At 35.6% G+C, this 25,841-nt stretch overlaps 1 protein-coding gene and 1 long non-coding RNA gene across 3 annotated transcripts in view; both read right to left on the bottom strand.

The window, feature by feature from the left end:
- The window catches only part of LOC149789907 (uncharacterized), a 2,017,354-nt gene that overhangs the window by 26,648 nt on the left and 1,964,865 nt on the right, over positions 1-25,841 (bottom strand). The gene's annotated exons all lie outside the window — the stretch shown is intronic.
- Positions 501-24,699, bottom strand: LOC149789926 (uncharacterized). Its single transcript, XM_089971991.1, has 5 exons — positions 24,564-24,699; positions 13,865-17,156; positions 5,743-5,792; positions 4,379-4,547; positions 501-1,685 (listed from the first exon to the last, which is right to left on the bottom strand). Exons 2-5 carry the CDS (start codon positions 17,118-17,120, stop codon positions 1,366-1,368), a joined length of 3,795 nt encoding a protein of 1,264 aa, XP_089828117.1. The 5' UTR covers positions 17,121-17,156; positions 24,564-24,699; the 3' UTR covers positions 501-1,365.

The raw sequence follows: 25,841 nt of genomic DNA, 5'->3' as shown, positions 1-25,841 counted from the left end.
AAGATCAGGCCTTTAACTAGAAACAGGACCACAACTTTTTAAGATCGGGCCTTTAACTAGAAACAGGACCACAACTTTTTAAGATCAGGTCCTTTAACTACAAATAGGACCAAAACTTTTTAAGATCAGGGCCTTTAACTACAAATAGGACCAAAACTTTTTAAGATCAGGGCCTTTAACTACAAATAGGACCAAAACTTTTTAAGATCAGGGCCTTTAACTAGAAACAGGACCACAACTTTTTAAGATCAGGGCCTTTAACTAGAAATAGGACCACAACTTTTTAAGATCAGGGCCTTTAACTAGAAATAGGACCACAACTTTTTAAGATCAGGGCCTTTAACTAGAAACAGGACCACAACTTTTTAAGATCAGGGCCTTTAACTAGAAACAGGACCACAACTTTTTAAGATCAGGCCTTTAACTAGAAACAGGACTACAACTTTTTAAGATCAGGGCCTTTAACTAGAAACAGGACCACAACTTTTTAAGATCAGGCTTTTAACTAGAAACAGGACCACAACTTTTTAAGATCGGGCCTTTAACTAGAAACAGGACCACAACTTTTTAAGATCAGGGCCTTTAACAAGAAATCAAAAAGTTTGAAATCATAATTTACATAAGAACTGTAATAATACTGTAATACCACAATAAAACTGAGGCCATGCATTTAAAGAAACTCACACAAAATTATAATTTGTATCTCATTATCCCAATGGTATTCACCAGACACAATTATCATCAAGATTGAAAGAATTAACAAAGACCTTCTCATTATGGTTGTGATACATGCTCTCTAATTAGAAGTAATGAATACAACTTGAAGGGTGAACTCAGTCATAAAAAAAAAAATAACTAGATGAGTGAAATCCTAAAACTTTTAAAAACAAAACATGTTGCCCTAAAAATAAGAAATAAAAACAGGACTTAAATTTGTAACTTTCAATTTCCTAGTAATAAAGTAGATGTTCATATTATCATAATAAATAAGCATGTTTTTACGAAATTTTCACAAAGCTGCAATTACTTGTCGCTTCCATAAAGCATGTCTTCTGAGTGATAACAAGATTTTCAACATAACTGCTCTGATGACCAGATCATTAAAATTTTCATTCAGAACCAACTGGACATCAAAGTTTTCTGATGAAAACCACAAATTTTTATTCTGCCACATCTGCTGTGGTAGCCATAATGGACATCAGATCACTGCCATTTTCATTTAGGACCAAAACACATCAGAAGACATCTTTTAATGAAAACCGGATGTTTAAATGAGTACATGTATGTATGGACAGACAAGGGTAAGACTATATGCCAATAATTGCTTGGGTGTAAAATTACCAGAAAAATTACTCATAACAAATCTTAATCCTCAAGACTCTCAACGTAATACTGAGCTTCCCGCAGATATTCCTTGATCCGGGTTGGAATTGGCAGCTGGTCCACATGATCTCGTCTCACTATCTGCAGAATCCGAAAGCGACACATATGTTGTAACGAGCTCATCTGTGCAAATCGTGACACTGGATAAATAAGCTGAATGGGTAAAGGAGGCGCCCCTGGACCAGATGGCCGAATAAAGTACAGAAATCGCCCATTACTAGAGTTGACCATGCATTGCTCCACAAAGTCTTTGATTGTAGATTTTCCATGTGACTCTGGTTGAGACCAGAAACTGAAGCGACCTGAAATGAATACAAACTTAAAATGAATGAATCCACCATGTGCAGTGCCTCACCTCTAAATGGACTTATGATCACAACAGCTTTTGCTTTAGAAGGTGTGGAATACTTAATATATCTGGGTGTACATGATAACACTGCCAAACGGTGCAGAAGATATATGACTTTCGGAAAGAAACACAAGTGGACATGTGATCGAGGAGTAAAAAATCCATTGCCCAGGAGTTCAGAACATGCTGGGCAACTATTTTTCCCTATGTGAAAGCCGTGTCAGGCAGAAAAAAGTATTTTTTTTAAATTATAAATTTAAAAATAATAATGGAATGGTATATATTTCCCAACAACAAATATTTCCGCATTAATTTGTCCCTACAGCAGGGTGTCTAAATTTTCTCCATATAGTTCTGTAGTTAAGGTGTTGTATAAATGTTCTTGATACACGGTCACACTAATCTCCATGTTTTGGAAACAAATTATTCGATTAAGTAATCACATTCTACCCTACCAAATTCCCAGGGTGAATGCTTAAAACACAAGACTTGCAAATGTTTGTATTTGATAGCAGTATCTTTCAACTCAGGCTTGCACTGACACACCTAATACCTATGGTATGATGAAGAAATAGGCACAAGCTGTACAGAGTGTTAAATTTGCTTCTGGTAGCTAGTGTTAGCAAAAGGAATATGGCTAGTTGAAGAAAAAAACAATCAGAATTGTTGTTGTGTACTATAATGGTTGTTCACAGGATAATGGTTACAAAAATATCCCTCTTTGAAAATAAACATTGACAGTTTGGACATGTGATTAATAGTACTGGAATAATGACTGCATGAACCATAATGATGCAAACTAAGATAACATAAAATTTGCGGTCAGTGTGGTCAATTAGAGGGGTATTTTTATCCATAACTGATAGAAAACTATCAAAAGTTTTCCAATACTGAAAAATATTTGTTATAAAAAAAAATTGTGAATAGTCAATTGGTTGTCTTCAGAAACATCATGCATCAACCAGACACTTTTTCCAGATGCAATTAGATTTACACCAAATTTCCTTATCAACTGCAACTGTATGTTTTTCAACAACATGACTTTTGCAATCAACCTCTGCTAATGGTACTGTACAGATTTGGAAAAATACAGAAAATACAGCATTAGAATTAGTCAATCAAACTGCCTGATATCACTGTAAACTACCATCAGAAGAAAATGGGAAGAAGAGGTGAAAACAATTTTAATTATTTAATTATGTAACATTTAGCAAATATTACTGCCATACAGATTTCCTGTTGCTAGTAATCAGTCAAGAATAAACAACCTGATCTAAAACATCCGATATCATCATCCACTTCGGAATTAATTTTTTTATAATTAAGTAAGTATACATCACCGCTATTACTATACTGCTGAATTTGCTGGCACAGTGGATGGCCCATGACATAAGATAAACTATCAACATAACATTTTGCCTTTAGTAAGATGTTCTGCTAAAGACTGGAAGACAACTCGACAACTTGTTGGGTTGATGCCATTGAACCCAAAGCATAAATACCCTCAATATGATTGGTGATGGCAGAAAGATCATTTCAAATAAGCAAGCATAAACAAGTGTAAAATTTAATTGATGTGCAAGATGGATCCTCAGTTTTGGGATCCCTTGTTAATGGCAATTCCTGGGTTCAACATGTCGAGATTAATGAACCATGATTGCTGTGGCCACATAATAAAATTTGACATGGAAGTACTGACTCTTTGAAGAAACTGAGGACTTATAAGGTGGGAAGGCATAAGTGTAGTCAATCCTGCATCATATTTAAGACATGTTATGACCATTTCTCGACAAATATTCATCCCTATCTAGCCTTGCTATCTATGAGAATACTTCTCTTGCCTGGAATTCAGCAGATTCTGAGAGTGATCTCGAAGAAAGTAGTCCAACTGAAGTTAATGACTTCCAAACAAAGAAAAGTGACCCATGATGTCTAAGGTGCACTATGACCAACATCATAACCGTAGAGAGACCATAATCTCTTCTTGTCTATAACCAGTAAAAGTAAAACTGGAATATTTTCATGAACTATTACTAGTATTATTACTATCTGGCTCAAAGATTAAGCAAAATGGTTCTTTTAAGCAACAGTTTAAAACATTCTATATTTTTACCCATCCATACTCACTTCTAATGTCTCGAGCTTTGCATTATTTTGGTGGGGAAGAGAAGTCAATTCGTTCAAGAATACAAATCAAGCATGGACCCAGCTTCCTCAACTGGTTGCTGCTGATTCATGCTAAAAAGGTTTCTGTTAAAAATGTCCAGATGAAAACTGTGCACAAAACTAAACAATTTCTGTAACAGTCTGAAAATTGTACAGGTAATCTAAACCTGCAAACAAGTTCAGATTTAATTCCTCATGTTCTGTAGTTTTTAAACAGTCTTTCTAACAAACAAGGATTGTATGACAACATCTTATCAAAATGCTGTAAGGGACAAAAATCTATAAAAAAAATTAGATGACAAACATAATGCAATATATGAATTCAAAGGGTTTATAAATATGGGTTTGAAGGTTAGTACATTTTCTTTAAAATTTAAAAGGTCAGCGAATGTTCCTCTGTTAATCAATGGTTTCTAAAATTTACACTGACATAGCTTCGACAGTGTATAGCATATTCCATTATCTTTTTTTCTCCCTCACCTTTGTGATGCTCTATCCTGGTGTGATGAACATGGCCACGAGATTTGAAGGAGAGGCTAAGAATGTATCGCTCATCAGAGCTGTCCCGCACCAAGAATGATCCTTCTGGTTTATTCATTAGCTTTGCCTCAGCCTCTTCCCAGCTTAAAGGACCCCAATACCAGCCACACTGAAATATAAGGTGCACCTCTGTTTATCTCTAGATTCATGGCTGTGACTATTTTATATAATGAACAAAAAAATAATATAAATACATACCCTTAACTTTACAAAGATGATATTTGCTTGAAATAAGTGTGTGTGTGTGTGTGTGTGTGTGTGTGTGTGTGATTTAGATTTTTAACGTAGCTTTAACAATTTTTCAGTCATATCTTTATGATGTCTGCAGTGTGGCAGTTTATAGTGAGGCATCATGTCACAGACATGTAGCATGATGTCCCACCCAGTCACATTAGCCTGACACCAGGCTGACCAGTCCTAACACTAACCTCTTAATGCTGAGCACAAAGCAAGGCAGCAGTTAGTACCATTTTTGTAAGTCTTTGGTATGACTCCGCCAAGGATCAAACCAAAAACCTCCCACATCCAAGGCAGATGCTCTAACCACTAGGCCACCAGAGCGGTCACTTGAAAAACGGATATATTATATCACACTGGCAACAAGTGAAAATGCTTAAGTTTTTTACCAATGAGATGAAAAACACCCATTATTTACTTGCAGCAAGCAAATTTAGTTTTTATTTTATTCTTAAACATATTGGCTAACAAGATGTCCTGTACAACAGATTGAAGTAAAAGATTTCTCTATGGATCCTGTGCAATGTCAGTCGTTTACAGTTTATGTTCTGTTGTGTTTTGTGATGATTCATGCAGAAAGTATATAAACAGTTACATAATTCACCTTCCCAGTTCAAAGTAAAATAACACATTAAGAAAATAACAAATTTGCTCCATGTCATTTTTAATGGGAAATGAATAAATTTAACACTCAGCCATGCAAACATCTAGGAATATCTTCCAATTTCATGGTCATCTTGTTATGAACAATGCAGTGAAATTACTGATCATATTTAACTCCGGGGAATTAACACCATTATTTTACTTGGAAAACAGGAATTAATAGCCTCGCATAAAATATAAAGTATTGTATGCCACACAGAAATACAAATTATTGCTAATTTTGATGTATGGCAAGAACACCAACAAAAAAAACTAGACCTAACAAAAATTATGAATCTACCATGAAAAGCAAAGCACTCTGTTGAATTACAAATAAAATCATCTCATAATATTAAAAAATTATCACTTAAATGTTTATCATTTTCTATCATTTTCATGTTCTATCATTTTCAGAACAAACTTACATTTTTAAGTTGCTGCATGCTTTCCATAAACTCTTGATGAATACCAGAGACTGAAACAAAACAAAGAAGTTTAGTTTTGCATCTACATATAGTCCATGTAAGATAACGAAGAGAATCTGGGCTCAAAACCAACAGAAAAAGAAATATAGTCTCTTGACGCTAATGGGTGAAAAGATCTTTTCAGATATGACCATTTCTATGTTTTATCTAAAACCAGATCGGAAATTCTTCAGCATTAACGTGATATTCAAAATTATGGTAGTGGCTGTTGTGGACATGTTAGATAGATTTGCATCATTTTAATTTAAATCCCATCATTAGAAGCACTTTGGTAAAAACCAAGTTAAAATGACCAACCGTTTGAACTATGTATCATCTACCCCTTTCTGATATGCCATCCATTTGAACTATGTATCATCTACCCCTTTCTGATATGCCATCCATTTGAACTATGTATCATCTACCCCTTTCTGATATGCCATCCATTTGAACTATGTATCATCTACCCCTTTCTGATATGCCATCCGTTTGAACTATGTATCATCTACCCCTTTCTGATATGCCATCCATTTGAACTATGTATCATCTACCCCTTTCTGATATGCCATCCATTTGAACTATGTATCATCTACCCCTTTCTGATATGCCATCCATTTGAACTATGTATCATCTACCCCTTTCTGATATGCCATCCATTTGGACTATGTATCGTCTACCCCTTTCTGATATGCCATCCATTTGGGAGGAATAGTGGTAACATTTTCAAGATGGTCACCATGAGGGCCATATACGAGTTCCATTTTAATCAACCAACAAGACATTACAAGTTTTCTGCTGAACACCCCAAATTTTGATTTGACATTCAGGTTCGCACCATTTCCATTTAGGACCAACCAAGCATAATAAGAGGTCTTTTGGTGTAAGCACATGTCGACAATACATGCCATCTGTGATAAGTAGCAATAATAATATTTTCAAGATGGCCACTAAGTGGTCGCACTGAAGGTCAGATGGGCAACATTTTCATCTAAGACCAACTAGACATCATATAAAGTCTTCTGGTAAAAATATCATTTCAATATGTCTTTTCATTCAGGAGAGTAATGATAACAAGATTTTTAAGATCAAAGACTGGCACCATTTTGATTCAGGACCAATTACATATGAAAGTCACATCAATATGACTTTCCTCTTAGGAGGAGCAGCTATAAGATTTTCAAGGTGACTGCCATGATTCCCATATTGGATGTCAGATAAGCACCATCATCATTTAGGACCAACCAGTCTTTGTAAGAGGTCCTTTAGTATAAATCCATGCTGATATGACCATCCATTCTGGAGTCACAAAATCTTCATGATGATGTTGTGGTGGCCATATCAGATATATGGTAGGTTGGCGCCATTTTCATGCAGGGCCAGCTGACATCAAACGAAGTCTTACAGTGAAAACCGTATGTTGATAGGACCATCCATTCATGAGGATTACCAAAACCATCAAGATGGGTATTATGCGGGCTATACTGGATGTCTAAGTGACACCATTTTCATTTCGAATCAAAAAGACCAAGGGATAAATGTTTGTGTAAAGTTTCAAAGCTATTTTCCAAGCAGTTTAGAAGGAGTACAATTAAGAAAAGCTTGTGCTGACCATCCCATAAACTCTTCTGGTGTATGCTCAGGACTGCAAAAAATTCATGTGTTTGTCTTTTTTTTACATTTTTTACTGTTGTTTTAATGATTTTAGTAATATATGTCTGCAGTGTGGCAGTTTATAGTGATGTGAAGCACTGGGGCATAATGCCGCAGACATGTAGCATCATGTCCCACGGAGTCACATTACCCTGACACCAGGCCAACCAATCCTTTTAATGCTGAGCGTCAAGCAAAGAATGACTTGATGCAATAGCACCAGCTCTTTGACTTGTCTCATACTTAAATCATGTCTTAAACTTCTTTGCATTTAATCAAGACCAGAGATTTAAAAAATCAGTTTTTATTTTTTAAATTCATTTTCTACTTTAGCACCATTCCACCTATCACATGTCTCAAATTATTTGATATGTGTACACTGTATATTCTTATTAAGTACGAAGTACTTCTTTATCTAGTGTATTTTTCTATGACAAATCTTTACAACAAAAGAAAACTTAAACAAAAAATGTGCACTGCACAATGAAAGAATACTAAATTAATTTCAATTCTGGCCATTATCAATATTATGTATGATCGCTTTCAGTAGAAGGAGTTGATGTCACAACATTTAGGAGGAAAACTTACTGTAGTATTCAGCTGTGTAATATCCATCAATGAACAAAAAACATTTATACTGTTGCTAAGCAACCTCTGAACTGAAAGTTGGCTGTCTCCAGCACTTATTCACTTGTAACATTTTGTGTTTGCATAATTTGACAATTTTTATGTTGTTTTTTTTCTTCAGGCCATCTGATGAATTTCCATTTCTATAGTTTTGTGCATCCATTATTTTACATAAAATATAAACATTATCAAAGTAACGTGGAGGTGACACTGTTGAAAGCTACCTCAATCGTTGCAATCAACGTGTGTGCATCAAGCAGAATTTTCATTTTTTTTAAAACTGAATTCTCACAAAGACCCACTGCCAAGTCTCATGGACAGAATGTCGACCACCTTCATACTGTACAGGTTGTTTATGTAGCAAGTGAGGAAAAGCAAAAAACTAGACGGGACTGGATTCTGCTAGCCCTTTTCTAAATGATATTCTGCCACCTTTATGTAAGAAGCCAATCAGATAAATTGTTTCATACATTTACAGGCAAATTAATCTTTGAGATACTTATGAAACTTAAGATGAAATTGTCTGCTGAAGAATATCAATGGACAAGTGCAATGGATAAATTATTCCAGTGAAAATTCTCACACAGTGCAATAATAATTAGTAAATAAGAAACAATACAATCAATCTTCATACATGTAAATTGAGGCTGGCTTAATTGGTACATGCAGTTTTGGCAGAATATGTGTATTTGGACAAAAAATATGCAGACAAGATGTTAATACACATCATACTGAGCTATGGCTACTGAATTTAAGATGGGTTCTTCTGGCTACTAAATTTAAGATGGCTTTCTCTGGCCACTGAATTATAGATGGGTTACTCTGGCTACTGAATGGGTTACTCTGGCTACCTCATTTTAAGATCATTTACTCTTGCTGATAAATTGAAGATGGATTACTCTGGCTACAAAATTTAAGATGGGTTTCCCTGGCTTTTGAATGGGCTAATATGGCTACTGAATTTAAGATCTTTTACTTTCCTACTGAATTTAAGATGAGTTACATTGGCTATTGAATTTAAGATCATTTACTCTGGCAACTGAATTTAAGACGGATGTCGCTGACTACTTAATGGTTTCTCTGGCTACTAAATTTAAGATGGGTCCCTCTGGCTACTGAATTTAAGATGGTTTTCTCTGGCTACTGAATTTGAGATCAGTTACTCTGGCTGCTGAATTTAAAATGGGTTTCTCTGGCTACTGAATTGAAGACGGGGTTCTCTAGATGCTGAATTTAAGATGGGTTTCTCTGGCTACTGAATTTAAGATGGGTTTATCTGGCTACTGAATTAATCATGTGTCAGCTGCTGGTGCTTTTCCTGGTCAGGAACATCAATAGAAGCTTGAAACCAACATCTTGTAGCCATTTATTCTAACAGTAATTGCCACATACATTTCCAGGATTTCAAAAAAGTTCAGTTAAAAAGTTTTATATTTAACTGGGTAGGATGCTGTAATCCAGTTTTGATTTGTTTCTTCTATTCATATACATGATGTCTGCTTTTTCCAAGTCACCATAACTGGAAACTCTTGCCTAAAATATGATTCAGACTCCATCAAAAAGATCTATAATTGTCCAGTCTCTTTCCTTTCATGCTCACTATCTTACAATCAACTGTGGTTACCATGTGCCCCCCAAAAAGTAAGACACATGCTGAACTTTTCACTAAATAACAAATCCACAACTGCTTTCTAATATATTATCAGTTCTACAAATTAAGCAGCATGGAGGGAAAGAGGGAGCAGTTCTATAAATTAAACAGCATCAGTGGAAGGAGGGGCAGAAATGAAATCCAGTTTGACCTAAATACAACTGATCAACTAGAGTTACACTATGAATACACCACACAAATGATGTCATAGATATTTAACACATATTGACAATGAGTCTACTTCCTCCAATTCTGTTCAAAATGAATACAGATGACCCTGCAATAAAAAAAACAATTCATAGATAATCAACAATGTGATGTTCTCTTCCTCTTTAGTAGATGCTTTTTGTTGTTAATCTGTCTGAGTTTGTGCATTTTTTAAAACATCAATCCCACTTATTTTCCATTTTATCACCTGGCAAATTGCATTTTCCTTTCTTTCAGATTTTTTTAATCAGACAAATATCTAAGATTCATGTCATTTAATCAAATATAAAAATACAGGAATGGTTCAATGACACTAATATTAAACCAGGATGAATTTGCATGATACATTCTTTTCCTTATCAACAGGATCATCCAAAAAGAAAATGAAATCTGGATTATCAACGTGAATTTTCATCTAATTCTAAAATCACAAAAGTTACTTTCAAACAAATTACAAATTTCAAGGAAACCCAGCAGCATTCAGTCAATCTAGAGTTCTGGTCCACTAGGCTATTGAGATTTTTAAAAGCAGTGTCCAAGAATTTGACATAAGAAACTCCTTTTTCTTTGTGACTTGGCTGGTCAATACATGAAGATTAGATAATGGATATACACTAACTTTAAGTATTAATTATTCCTCTAATATTACTTTGTATATAGAGTAAGAATTAAGCAAAATTATTTTACAATCCAAAATTAAGAATTTACTATGTGTGTGATTTAGATTTTTAACATAGCTTTCATAATTTTTCAGTCATATCGATACACTGTCTACAGTGTGGCAGTTTATAGTGATATCTAAAAATTATAATTTGTCACTAACAGGTTTTAGATAATAACATATTGATACATTTTCCACATAACTGCCACACTTTAATACAAATGTCCTTAATCAAATATCTGGATAGAAGAAAAAAAATAAGTTTTCTCTTGCCAGATAATTCATGCACTAAAGTAAGTTACAAATTTTGTTACAGATTTTCTGGAAAATTAATATCTATGTAATCACGATTATGTATCAATGTCTTCCTCAATAACCGCTCCGGTGGCCTAGTGGTTAAAGCATCCGTCTCAGATCCAGGAGGATTGTGGGTTCCATCCCCAGCGGAGTCATACCATAGACTTCTAAAAATGGTACTAACAGCTGCCTCGCTTGGCGCTCAGCATTAAGAGGTTAGTGTTAGGACTGGTCAGCCTGATGTCAGGATAATGTGACTGGGTGGTACATCATGCTACATGTCTGTGGCATGATGTCCCAGTGCTGGACATCACTATAAACTGCCACACTGCAGACAATGTAGCAATGACTGAAAAATTGTTAAAGCTACCGGTATTTTAAAAATCCAAATCAGACACACACTCCTCAAGTACAATGTCTAGGTAGAAAATCTGGTTGCATCATAACTTTGTTCACTGCGTACATAAACTGCCGCTGGTGATGCTGGTGACATGTCTCACCTGAAACTCTATGTCTATGGACATGACCCAATTCTAATTAGACCGACATTGTATGAAGATGTAATTCTCTTGGACCAGAATGCATCAACTAAACATCAACTAATACGTCTTTTCATATTATTATACCTCTGAAAATCTGAAAGATAATCCATTTTTTATCGTTAATTTCAACAGTAAGACTCCAAATATGTATATATCAAGAGCTGATTTAGGCACTGGCCAGTTTGCCAATGGCCTGTCAGTTTTTAGGATTGCCACTTAACACTGACAGATGTAGGCCAGTTGAATCTTCTACAAGGTCAGTTGATTTCTTTGTGAGCTGGTCCTTCTGGTCAATTAAAAAATCGGTGTTGACTCCATTAGGGGTGAAATGATTCATCAATATATCAATGCATTGATACTTTTGCTGTAACAATATACACATTAATACAAAATACGGGCTACCTAGAAAACACAAAATATCTGATACCCAGCGTGGTTCATTGTTTTTGTTTGGCAAATAATGGCTGATGATAGCGATGATGACAAGTTTTGAAGTAATGAAGTATATTTGATCATTGGAGCTGGGAATGCGTTACTAAAGATAACAGGGAGTGATTTTGAGCACAAAAATGGTGTTAAATACAAGTCAGATGTACATGTTAATGGATGGACAAGAGGGCATGATGGTCCATCTCCCCTTTCAGATGTATTTTGAAATTAAATGTAGACAGGGCCGAACACTGAACCTAATTAAAATATAGACAAAATCATATATCCATATCAGGGTTCAGATAAACTGCATAAATAAGGATGAAAAAATTAAATTAAAAAGTAAAGATATTTATTTTAATACCTCTGCCTGCACAAGCAGGCAATGGCATTGATGGACTAAACACCCTAATACAGTATTATGGAACAGACAAGAAATCTGGCATAGTAGTCAGTTAACGGATTTAAGAATTTAAGTTTATGTTAGTGAAAATTCCTATTTTGGAACAGATGCATCCAAAAGATAATATCTGTGAGCTCTGGAAAAATGATTTTGTTGGCATTCACCCTCATTCCTATGTCTGGATTTAGAGGAAACAGCATTATTCTTCTGTTTTGAAGATAACATTGTGCTGTCTTCCAGGCTTAAGTGAGACATGAAATTTTTAATGAGATGTTTTCAAAGCATTCATGCAGTGTGAAACAAAGGGCCTGGTGGCTAAAGATAGTTAAGTTAAGCCACCACTTATCTGGGTTGAATTTATTTTTTATATCAAGCATTTTCAATACAGAGTTTCACAAGTTATCTTAGTTTTATTCAGTGGCTTATTTCTATCTTGTTAACCTCATTTTGGATGTCGTCGGGTCTGTCATACCTATAATTGGACAAGGTTATCAATTTTGTTTCTATCCACTTGTCTAGTGATAAAATGTTAATCTTTTCATACTGTTTTGTATGAATTTATTTTACCTGAATACTATGTGGTTCAAATGTTTACTAAAACAGCTGTTTTAAGTACTGTTTTAAACATTCCGGATTTTTACCAATCTACACTCACTTCTCTGTAATATTCCACTACTATGCCATATTCAGGCAGAAGACAGAAATCAGCTGGCACATGCGTTTTTATTCTGTATGGTCCATAGTGTTGAATAAACTCTGGAAAGTAGTTCACATCAATACAATATACTAGGTACTGTATGTGATACATTTCATCATCACAAGACACATATAGGAAACATGGTACTAATTCAGTTCCCATAATAAACCTATGCAAACATTATGATATTAAAAATTTAATAACTTAAAACTTTTGGGTGCTCATGACCAAACCTATATTTATCAGTATAGATGAAACCTGGATGTCAGCTTCTGTGTTGAAGAAAGGATATGAGCCCTGACATTTTCTGGACCTGCATGTGTTTGAAACATGTGCTTTCAATTTCACACCAAAAAGTCAGGTGCTCATTTTAATAATGAGTGTTCCAAACTCAAGACTGTTAAAGGAAAGAAATTCCATCAACAAAACAATGTCTCAATTTATTTTCATTTACAACTAGGATAAGCTCTCAAATGATTATTTTTCCTAAAACATAACTTACATTATTAGCCAACCCTGGTCAGCCAAACCCATATATACTCTATTTTATGTTCACCCATTTATAGGCTGGTTCCTATTTTTCCGTATTATTAGTACAGTGTGTCCTTTAAGTGATGTCTCAATATCAAGGGGCAAAACTCTTGTAACCTAACTGGCCTGGGCAAGAAGAGATCAAGTTTAGGCAAGTGAAATTAAAAAAAGACCAATGTTTAGATCGGGGAGGGATTGTTTTAACCAAAATATAATAATCAGATTTCATTAGGCTGCCATGTCAAAATTGGTAGTGATGGCCCTGATCAGTCCCTACTGCATACATAGCATGCCAGGCAGGATGGAGGTATAATGGAGAAATGTACTCTGGACCAAAGGACAAAATGAATATCATTCACCACTTACTGAAACAAACTTTAGGACGTACCTGGTCTGGATGGTTCTGCATGTTTACGGGCCCTGGGAGGCACTGCTGGAGGAGGGGGATGTTCTGGAACAGGTGGAGGTGGGCTTGCAACCTCCTCTGACTGGCTGCCATTGTTTGTTCTATTCTGAGACACATCTGTTGGGGATGGATCTGAGGCATCATCATACACAGCACTATCCAGGTTTCTCCAGTCATCTGAAACTCTGTTGTAGAATTGTATACCTGATGCATCAGTCTGATAAGATGGGTATGGTGATATATTATCCAGTTCTTTCTCTTGAATAGATCTAGTTGCCTGAGTTGGCTCCCCTAGCTTGCAAGGTGACTGTGACCTCCTGGCCCGAGCAAACACTTCTTCCATAGTCATGTGTGTCGGTTCATTATCATCATACATGTACCTGAATCTGTCATATGCTGCATCAAATGTGACAATATCAGACAGAGTGGCTTCTTCACCCTTACTACCATAAAGTTCTTCAAAAGAATGTATTGAATGAAGGACCTCCTCTGCAGCACAAGTGACCCCAGTGGTACCAATTAGGTCACTGTGATGACTAACTTGAATATTTTCTGAAGGTTTAACATTCTCTAATTCTTTATTTTCATCAATGTATTCAATCTCTATAGCCACCTCACTGTCATTACAATCTCTCTCATGCACTGCAAGAAATACCTCAGTTTGTGAATCACTATTTTTAAGCTCAGTTAGATCTGGATTTTCCAACAGTGGATTCTCAATACTAGCAGTACATAGATTATCTTCCTTGTTTTTATGCAGATCATTTGTATCCAATTTCTCTATATCGGATGAAGTGTTTAAAATATCGAGTGATTTCACTGCATGGTGATCTAGTTCTGATTCGACAGCAAGATGCTGCTGTGCCTTAATATCATCTATTGATTCATATGGGTGATATCTTCTAATAAAATATCTTATAGGAGGCTCATTGTCAGTTTCATCACTGTCATCATCTGAGATCTGTAAAGAAATCTTTTCACACTGACTGTCTTTGGCTTCATCATTCAAATCTGATATTCTGAGATCAGTGGTGAGACTTTCTACAACTGCTGTATGTTGTTCTGTTTGTTCTTTGATATGTTGGGAAGATCTTTGTTCACCATTATCAGCAATGAAACAATCTATCTCATATTTATTACATTTATCATTTCTGTCAAAATCAAGTTTAGATGACATGCCTGGAATATCAATGTCTTCATATGATGAAATCTTCGAATGATTTGAGCACAGTCTTGATGATTTGGTCTGAGTTAAGGTGTATGGCAGAGGGCTGTTCTCTCTCGAAGTTTCCTTCTCTAAATTTGATTTGTTGACAGCTTTACTCTCACTGTCTGGCAAAGCGGTATATTTAACATCATTTTCACTTGGTTTTGATTCATTTGCTTCAGACTTTTGATCTGTATGCACATTATCACATTGTACAGAAAAATTTCCTTCATAAAGTAATATATTTTGATCTGTAGGCAAAACTGATTCCAAAATCAGTTTATCATTTTCTGACGATGTCTTTTCCATTGGATGCCTGCAAGCTTCTGATATGTTTTGAGTGGAAGTTTCTCTAGTTCTAGCTGAATCTGTATTCAATTCCAAACTTTCCACATTGGAACTTGCACCTCTGCCAACATCTACCTGCTCTGATTTTTCAATATAGATACTATAATTTCTAGCTGGTAATGGTGGTGGTTCAGTTGCAACCTCTTCATTATAATCTGGTTTAGAGCTATCTACTATGTCCTCTAATTTCAATTTCGATTCCATATTCGCATTTAAATCTTTTTCCAAATCAACATCATCAATTAAAGATGTCTGGAGTTCAGTCTTTGGTAAATGTACTTTCTTTGAACGCTTCCTTATTAGCACTTGAGGATTTGCATAGAGATCAGACTCATTCATATTTATCTGAGCATGGTCTTCATTCAGAGTACTCTCCCCCAAATTGGGCGGAATTCCATTCTGATCGGTGTTTACTGCTTCCCTCGATGAAGCACCTTCTGCTATGGATTTCTTAATATCTGAATAAGAAGCATATCCAGGATCAATCTCCTCAAGTTTGTCTTCAAAATTCATCTCATACAAATCAACACTGTAGAAAGAAGCTGAACTCGCTGATGTTACATTTGGACTCGAGTTACATTCACTGCCTTGAGCTTTGTCTGGCAACAGACCAAATGCAATGTCCTCATCAACATCTGAGGCAACGATCACAGTGGACTTATCTGTGCTGGACCCTGTGGTCTCAAAAGCTTTTCTCAAAACTTCATTTGGCTCAGCATAATCTGAAATACATTTTGATGTTTTTGAATAAGAATGATGTGGAGTTTCTAGAGGGTCTACTTGTTTTCCTGGTTTAGCATGACTGAACCTGTCTTCTTTACTTGATGTCATATCTGAGCATGAATTATCATGTTGAGCATTTGTTCCCCACTCCTTTGCCTTCAGCCAATGAGATTCTGTCATATGTGTTTGTGAATAGTGCTCTGGCAACTGTGAGTAAGAATCTGACTTAACCTGTCTTTCTGTCATCCTTTTGCGAACATCATCGAGAGATTCATACCCTGGCTCTTCTGTAAAAACATTTTTGGACATTAAACCACTAGATCTGTCCAAATCTACTGCACTTTCATCTGGTATAATGCAGTTGTTTTCAATACCATCCTCCACTGTAACTAGTTTATATTCTTCTTTTTTGGGACTTGAATGCTCACCACTAGACTGGATTTCATTGTACTTTAAACTAACTTTCCTGCTGTCATTGCTGAAAACTGGACTGTAATTATTCCCATTTCCAGAATCAGCAATTCGGCCACCAATTAGATTGCGAAATTCTTTCTCATTTCTACTATGCAATGGCTCCTGGCCATTGCTTAGCAATTCTGGAGACTTGTCATGAAGTACTCCTTGGCTTCTGGAGTTATATTTCAGCCTTTTTCTTGAGGACGAGTCCCGGCCTCGATCAGAATAACTCCTTTCTGGTCTGTTCTTGATTCCCTTTGATACTGGAAGAGAATCCGGAGGTGTGGAGGATGGGAGATCAACATCGTTCTTTTGGAATGAGATTACGGAGACATTATTAGATTCTCCCAGGTTTAAACTCACATCATACTTGCCACTTCTTTTAAATCGGAACTTCCTGCGTAATTTTGCAAGAAAACCAGAGCCTTCATCAGAGGCAGATAGATCTGGTGGAGCATGTCTTAGGTTGCTTGGCAGGGTGGCAGAACGTGAGCTTGGTTCCATTTCTACCTTGTGCGATTATCCAGACAGTCATTGCCCCTGAAAGTAGCAACAAAAAAAACACAAATGTAATATAAGGCATGCAATTTCAGCCTTTGATTACCTAGCTAATTCTGAAATCCTATTTTCTGAGATAACCTCTGTTCAAACTTAATCTTTGTTCTAAAAGTAATCAACAAGAATAGAATAAGATCTAAATTTGTAAAATTAATTAATGTACTTGAATATTCTTCTGAATGTATTATCAACATCTATGTAAATCTTACTAAATACAAGTCCTTACAATTATTTTCCAAACCATTTGTTCATATGTGACTCTGAAAAGTGACTTGCCCTGGCCAATATTTGATTTGTTTTCACTCATTTTCTTACTTCTTAATTAAATGAAGGCAATGTCAAGGCCAGAGTGGTAAAACTACAAGCATGCTGGATTTTATATTTCCTCCACTCATACAAAGAAGTCAATTCTAAAATTATACTTTAATTTATGGAATATATATCAGGTATGGACCACCAACTTGACATTTCTGGTCCATGTGTCCCATGGTGTTGACGATGTTGGACTACCCTGGTCTATAGGTAATTACATGGGTATTATTAAGAGGTCCAATCTTTTTTTAATATGCTCTTGGACAAGGGGGAGGTGACTAGCATGACCATATTAAGGTTTCCATACATATATCAATATTATCACAATTGTAAAACCAATTAACAAAATTCTAATATGTACTATGTTTACTTCACTGATCTTAACTTTTTTTTGTGTTCTCTGCATCTCATTTTATTTGCAACAAGGTCATGATGGTATTAATTGTTATGGTAATGACAATATGAAGTGGAGATTCTATTACATGCTTGAGTATATCTAGCAAATACATTGATGGGATCATCCAGGCATGACAATGCCTAGTTTCATTGATGGGATCATCCAGGCATGACAATGCCTAGTTTTATTGATGGGATCATCCATGCATGGCAAGGTATGCCTTTATCTACTTTGTTACCTGGAGTATGATCTATACTCATCGCAATCTGACACCTGTAATACAAACATTAACCAACCCATGACTGCTTTGCCAGATAGATGCTTATAATTATTTTATTTCACAGATGTGATGATTACTAAGCACAATTATTTTGCATTCTTTTAAATTATCACCATGTATTTTTTCAGCATATATGCCAGAGTGGACCTGAAATTATTTTTCTTAATTAACACTTTCCTATTGTATATTGCCTCTTCAATTCACAATTAAATGGCAAATCAGGTACATGTTTAACTTCTGTAATGTTTATGATGATGCCACTCAAAAATTGCTCAATTCAAACTTAGATGGTAACCCACCTTCAATTTTAAGTGCTCAGTTTATTCAAGAAATTACACAGCAGTAGAAGACAATATCCACATGTTCAATATTTTTTTAAAAATGTGCAGTAGTATCAAACCTGTCCAAGTGCTCAGTCTATTCAAGAAATTGAGCATTATAAGGCAGTAAGCAGTCTATTCAAGAAGTTATGTTTCAGTATAAGGCAATATCAAAGTACCCAGCTTATTCAATAAACTGTGTAAGGCAATATCCAAGTACCCAGCCAATTCAAGAAATTGTGTGCAAGACAATATCCATGTACCCAACCTACACACAAAATTGTGTGCAAGACAATATCCATGTACCCAACCTATTCACGAAATTGTGTATAAGCACAAAACAATACCAAAGTACTCAATTTATCCAAGAAATTATGCATTAGTATAGGACAATAATATCCATGTCACTAAATCTATGCTTACCAAGATTATGATTTCCATTCCCATAGGTTGGGTCAGCATGACATCACAAGCTTAGCCACCTACTTTCTGCCATATTGCAAAGGTGAAAACTACTGCTTAGTAACAGTATGATAGCATTATATTCAATATTGCAAGCCATTTTAGTTCACCAATATTTTATTTTTTTGTTTTCTGTTCAGAAGTGCTACGCAGTCTTCTGTACAAGCAGGATATAAAGCCACAAATGCATGTCTGTTGAATATTTGTATAGATGTAATATATTTTAGGTTGATATAGGTAGCAATGGTGTGTATGTGTCACATATGTGTACATGACAATATATGCCAATTAGTGTCAAGGCAGTTTGAAAGCTGTGTTTGTTATATAGTTTGTATACTGTACACTTTTCATTTATAAAATGACGAATTATAAATGCAAGGTTCCTAAGATCAGATGACCATTCTTGTAATGTCTTACGGTTTTAAAGAGACACTGAATAGTGATGCTAATGCATATAATTTACAAAAACTTAAAAGTTGTGGAAATTAATGATTGTCCTTATAAATTTTCAGTAGATATTTGTGTAAATAACCCAACAAAATGGCCTGTTGTTGTTGTTGTTGTAGACCAGAAAGGACAACTTATTATTCTTTAGAAAGTAAAATTTAATGTAACAACAGAAGCTTTACCTAACACAAAGACCATTTTCTCACACATCATCTTTCTTGGGCAAGTTGGGGCCCCAAGTGGCAGAGTGGTTTAAAGCGCTATCCGTTACGGATCACTGCCATTTCACCTCTGTCTGTGTGGGTTCAAGTCTCGGATTCAGCCAATGCGGGTATGTGAGAAAGCTTGCCAGTAGCTTCTCGTGGGTCGGTGGTTCTTAATGGGGTTTTCCCGGGTTCATCCTCACAATTAATACTGGCCGCCATGTATAGCCTATTGTGTGCTGAAAAATGGTGTTAAACCCTACAACAACAATCTTGGGCTAGTTGGTCCAAAAAGGTGCTGTCCTATGCCATGTTTGCCTCATTTTTGTTATAAAATATCAAGCTGATTTTAATTTCTCTGCTGTGTAAATTGACCACTGAAAGCATAAGGCATCTAAACTAACATTAACTCCATATACAGGATATACTATATACTAACATTAACTCCATATACAGGATATACTATATACTAACATTAACTCTATATACCAGATATACTAACATTAACTCCATATACAGGATATACTATATACTAACATTAACTCTATATACCAGATATATTAACATCAACTCCATAGACCAGATATACAAACATTAACTTCATATACCAGATATACTAACATTAACTCCATATACCAGATATACTAACATTAACTTCATATACCAGATATACAAACATTAACTTCATATACCAGATATACTAACATTAACTCCATATACCAGATATACTAACATTAACTCCATATAACATATATACTATATACTAACATTAACTCCATATACCAGATATACTAACATTAACTCCATATAACATATATACTATATACTAACATTAACTCCATATACCAGATATACTATATACCGGTACATACACTAACATTAACTTCATATACCAGATATACTATATACATACACTAACATTAACTTCATATACCAGATATACTATATACATACACTAACATTAACTTCATATACCAGATATACTATATTGTGTGCATATCATGATTATGCAATGGTTCCTATCCTAGCCAGACAAAACTAAAAATTGCTCTGATCGAAGAAGAATCATGAATATGTTGCAAAAACCGGGAAGGGTTATCAAGTAAAGTAGACTATTACAGTATGCACTGTCATTTAGGATCAAGACTCCCACTAATTGGATGTGATGTGATTTTGATTTTTAATGTAGCTTTAAAAAAATTCAGTTATATTGCTACAATGTCAACAATGTGGCAGTTTATAGTGATGTCTAGCACTGGAGCATCATGACACAGACACGTGACATTATGTCCCACCCAGTCACATTATCCTGACAACTGGCAGACTAATCTCTTAGTGATGAGCGCCAAGCTAGGCAGCTGTTAGTACCATTTTTGTAAGTCTTTGGTATGACTCAGCCGGGGATCAAACCCATGACCTCCTGCATCCAAGGCAGACACTCTAACCACTAGACCACCGGAGCGGTCCACTACTTGGAATAAACTATGGTAACTGATGTTTGACTTAATTTACCAACTAGGTTGATCCTTAAGGTAGGCACAAGCCTGTCATGGAACAAATCTGTATCTAGGATTGCAAGTTCTCTTACCACTTAGGATCCAGATCAGTCTGCTTTTACATTATATTTTATGATTAATTTCGATATGATGATATGCAAAAACATGGATTAGAACCCAGATGCTACTTAAAAATCTTCAAAATTTCATTTTATTCTTGTTTTGTTTTTTACAGCATGTAAACACAAGTTGGTCATCTGGTGCAACTCTAAGAAAGTGCCTTTCCCATGGTCATTCTATGGTAGCCATTTGGTACATACCATGGTAGCCATTTGGTACATATTAAGATAAGATTATAGTCATAAAGAGAGTGCATTCAAGTCTTAAGCCACTAACCCCCAAAAATGTATCTAATTCAAAGTCTCTTCTGTATATCCAGGTAATCTCTGTTTTGTATAGAAAGCCTCAGATAGTGGTTTTATTGGGTCACCCTTTAGACATAATGAAATGACCGGTGCACATGCTAAGCACACCATGTCAGTCAATGGTATTATTTTGAGAAACATGAGTTACTAAGATATCTCAGATTAAGTTATTTTTGTATCTCTATTGTTTTTCATGGAGATAAACAACATAGTGTCGATGTTCTACTGTTATTTTAAGTTTACTTCAATAGTATCATGACCAAACTATTTCAATAAGAACTCAGTTGTAATCCTGCTTTGTTTCACATGCTTTTAAATATTCTTTAAGTGTGCAAATGTCAGCAAACATAAACCAAAACATTCAATGAGACAATCTGAATAAATGCTGAAAATGAATATCTGGAAGAAAAATGGCACTTGTAAGCCCCAGATGACTGCCAAGATATATAACTTGCTATAGCTTTACCTTTTTCCCTTCAAAAAAGATCTATGAATGTACAATAACAAGCTAAAGATTTTTCTCCATTCTTGTTAAATTATTTGGGATTATGTTATTTTTTTCTAAATTTGCGTCAAAATTCCTTTTTTGTACTGCACATACCCACAAATTTCCAGTTGGAGAAATCTTGCAAAGTTGCATTTAAGAAACAGAATTTGATTTTTTCATTTCTTGGAAATATTTGCACTTAAAATTATCTATCTATAAATACACTGATGCAGTCACACTTGACTATTATGCAACAGGTGGTGCATGGTCAAAGATGAACTAAAGGTGGTGCATGGTCAAAGATGAAGTACAGGTGGTGCATGGTCAAAGATGAAGTACAGGTGGTGCATGGTCAAAGATGAAGTAAAGACAGAAGTGATAGCTCATTCAGAAGAGTAATGAAAGAAAAGGCATAAATAAGTAAAAGACTGTCAGTGTATGTTTTTCTCCCTTTATACAAACCAGCTACCATAGCAGCGATGAGATATGAAACCATAACTGGCATAGCCCTGAGAATCACTAGTCCTTACTTGTAGCTGACTAGTTCATTAGAATATGATATTGGAAAGCTCCTGCTTGTGAGATACCAAGTCAGAAGCTTCTCCAATTAGTCGATGCTGACTTTTAATTGGAACTTTTTCCTGTAGTTCGCCCCAGTTTGGCTATATGCCAGGATCAGGTATTTGTCTGCTGGTATGTACACTTGGTTTTCACAATCTTGTTCAACATGGTCGGCTGGGCCTAGGTTCACCTGGATTTGAATGGTTCGCACTGGAGATGGTTCAACACTGCACTGAAACTTCTAGTGTTAAGATATTTATCTGCAGTGAATCTAGCAGCTCTCCTCTGAACCACCTCTATCTTATTTATTATACCTTTATTATGTGGGTTCCACACTCGAGCAGTACTAGAGACCTGGTCAAACCAGAATGAAATATGCCACACTTTTTACTTCTTCACTGTTGATTTGGAGGTTGCGGCGCAGGAAACCAAGGTTACTGTTCCCTTTTTTCACTATCTTGTCTATGTGTCTTTTCCAAGAGATGTCTCTGGACAATTCAAACATATTTTGTTTGCTGCCCATTGGCTAACTTGTGCCCCTTAAGAGTATATTTGCACAAGATTGGTGATTTCTTCCTGAAAACTCTTAGGATGCTGCATTTATCTGGCTGAAACAACATACCCCAAGTTCTTTCCCAGACAGCCAGTCGGTTCAGGTCTTCTTGAAGGAACTCAGTCCTTGGAGACATTTATTTCCTAGTAGACAATACAGTCATCTGCAAAAAGTCTATTGTTGGATTTGATGCTCGCATGTAGATCATTGATGAATACCAGCATAGCTGCCAACCTTCCAGGCTCGCAATTAGCGAAAATTGGGATAAAAAGTCATGAATTTGGACATGAATTAGTGAAAAATACCATGACACTAACTCAATCCACTCTGACTGTCAATACTACACTATATCAAGATCGCAATATAAAACTAAAACACTACATATATGCAGAAATATATCTGCATTTCTATTTATTACGGTATTCATAAACTTCACCTGTTCTTGTGGTTATTTATCAAGACATGATACAGTGGCAGACTTGAACTTCCTCAAATGTTTCATCATAAATTTGTTTTATAAACAGTTCAGACTTCTTGCCTGCTGGTTGACCTTGGTGATTAAAATCGTGTGCTGAAAAATGGCGTTAAACCCCACAACAACAACAACAACAACTTACTCTGATGTCTTTTCTCTAATAAATTCAAATTCTCACAAAAGAAATGGACCTGTTTTCAAGTTTCATTGGCCTACATTTCAGTTGGCTGGAAAGCGATGAAAGCTGGGAATGCCAAAATTGGGTTAAGCTGAAATATTATTCTTTAACAAAACAAATAAAATTATATTATGCCTATGGGAACTGTAAGCAACGGTTCATTTCGTTCAAGAAACATATCCCCACCATGTACCTACTTTAACTTACTTCGGCATACCTCGACTACCATCGCATTGCAACAAATTCAAATGTATTTCAACAGAACATGAAAATGTGTCCATTTGCTGGTATTTTATTTTCATTCCGACAGGATAAAAACAGCACAGTAAGTATATTAATTACACATAAATTAATGGAAGAGTGTCTATATAGGGTGGCAAGTGTGTGAAATGTTCCTGAAACTTTGATTACTCATTCCGATGTCAACGACATCCGAACACGCTATACAAGGCCGTTATTTGGATAGTAAGACATAGCACTAAAACAAAAACAATATTTGCTATGTCATGTAATACATAGTATGAACAACACGATCTGAGACAGAGACCTATATACATGAGGTGAACTGGAGTATTTATGAACCGCAAATACATAATTTGCGTTTATTCTTTTCACCACTATTTTAAATATATTATCAGCTTGCATCGTACATCTTAAATTCGTTTCAGTGAATGGTCAGTGTCAGCATCCATTCCTCCCGAGCGCAAACAAGCTTCTGCTTCCCGGACTTAACGTGAATTTGATGACACTATTCTATTACGATAGAACTGTATATAAATAAAAGAGTTTTTACCTTTGAAAATATGTCATGATACCCAGATTGTGTTATTTAACACCAAAATATGGCCAATTTTTCCTTAAAATAATCTGTCTTCACTCATAGTCCATTGGGTCCAAATGGGTCACATTCAACAGGAAGTGGTAATGTCGTTATCGGATCGTCTCGGTAATAGTCGTAACTTTCTTGAATACACAAATTTAACGAAACGAAAGAGTGCAATGATATACATAGAGTTTCACAGGTTGACAAGCAAAACCCATAATTTCGCAACACGTTATTATTCCCTAACATTCCAGGTAAACACGTTTGAGAAAAAAACAAAGAAAAAAATATATATCTACCTTACACAACCCAAACAACCAGTAAGTGTGAAGTTATGTCAATCAGCATGAATGTATGTCTATCGGACTAAAGGTGCATTTATGAAATAGCGAAATATGCTAAAAGTGTCAGTAACATAATATGCTACATATGCCTCTGTATTTCATGTGCTGGGGGATGGAAGAGGTACCAATATGTTAAAAATGGCTGGTCACGAGTACATGCACACAGCAACAACACGCGCTTGTCACTAACAGGCATGTTTTTCTTCGAAAGATGCATGAAGATTGCGCTTGTAACAATCGATGAGTACAAGTATGTTCATTCGTTTTTCGCAAATGTAAACGTGTGTGTGTGTGTGTGTGTGTGTGTGTGTAACAAGAAACAACATTAGTTTATTGGCGAAAGACATTCATTTAGAGAAACTTCAACAAGATAGTGCAACAGATCCCAGGTATATAAATACTTTCTAATGATATAGGCTAGGGTAATGGCTTCAAGGGAAAATAGACCTTGACTAAAATGATGAACCAATTTATATATACAGTAACGTACTAGCTAGGGAGCGGACGGGGCGGTTGCCCCGGGCGTCAGAGGACTTGGGGCGCCAAAATAGATGAATTTGTTTTTTCGTGATGACCATCATTGTGCTTTTGTAAATTTGTTACTCTTTAATCCCGACCTTTCATCAAATTACATAACGCACCCGTATAATAAAAAAATTGGCAAACTCATTTCAGATGCCAGCGTGTACTTCATCACCAAACTGCTACTCTATCCATCGGTTACACACACACACACACACACACTGCTAATATTGTATCGTGTCATAGCCGGTGAGAGATCCTTACATCGATCAATAATATCGCCTGGACACACATCAGTTGAAATGGACGCCTTGCTTCGAATCTGTCAGACAACCACTAGTTACTGAGCAGTTCGCAATGACAAAAGCTCAGAAAACTTACT

Source organism: Sinohyriopsis cumingii, chromosome 10 (genome assembly GCF_028554795.1).
Source record: "Sinohyriopsis cumingii isolate HCF-2022 chromosome 10, ASM2855479v2, whole genome shotgun sequence".
NCBI lineage: Eukaryota > Metazoa > Mollusca > Bivalvia > Unionida > Unionidae > Sinohyriopsis > Sinohyriopsis cumingii.
The sequence above is the reverse complement of the archived record's forward strand: the minus strand, read 5'-3'. Positions and strand labels throughout refer to the sequence as shown.

Bases quoted from the DNA above. Each gene is read 5' to 3' on its own strand.
- LOC149789926 (XM_089971991.1), bottom strand. From the start codon at position 17,120: ATGGAACCAAGCTCACGTTCTGCCACCCTGCCAAGCAACCTAAGACAT. The intron at 5,793-13,864 runs GTACGTCCTAAA...GTTTTGTTTCAG, and splicing joins TGCAGAACCATCCAGACCAG to TCTCTGGTATTCATCAAGAG. The intron at 1,686-4,378 runs GTGAGGGAGAAA...TATTCATTTCAG, and splicing joins CAGGATAGAGCATCACAAAG to GTCGCTTCAGTTTCTGGTCT.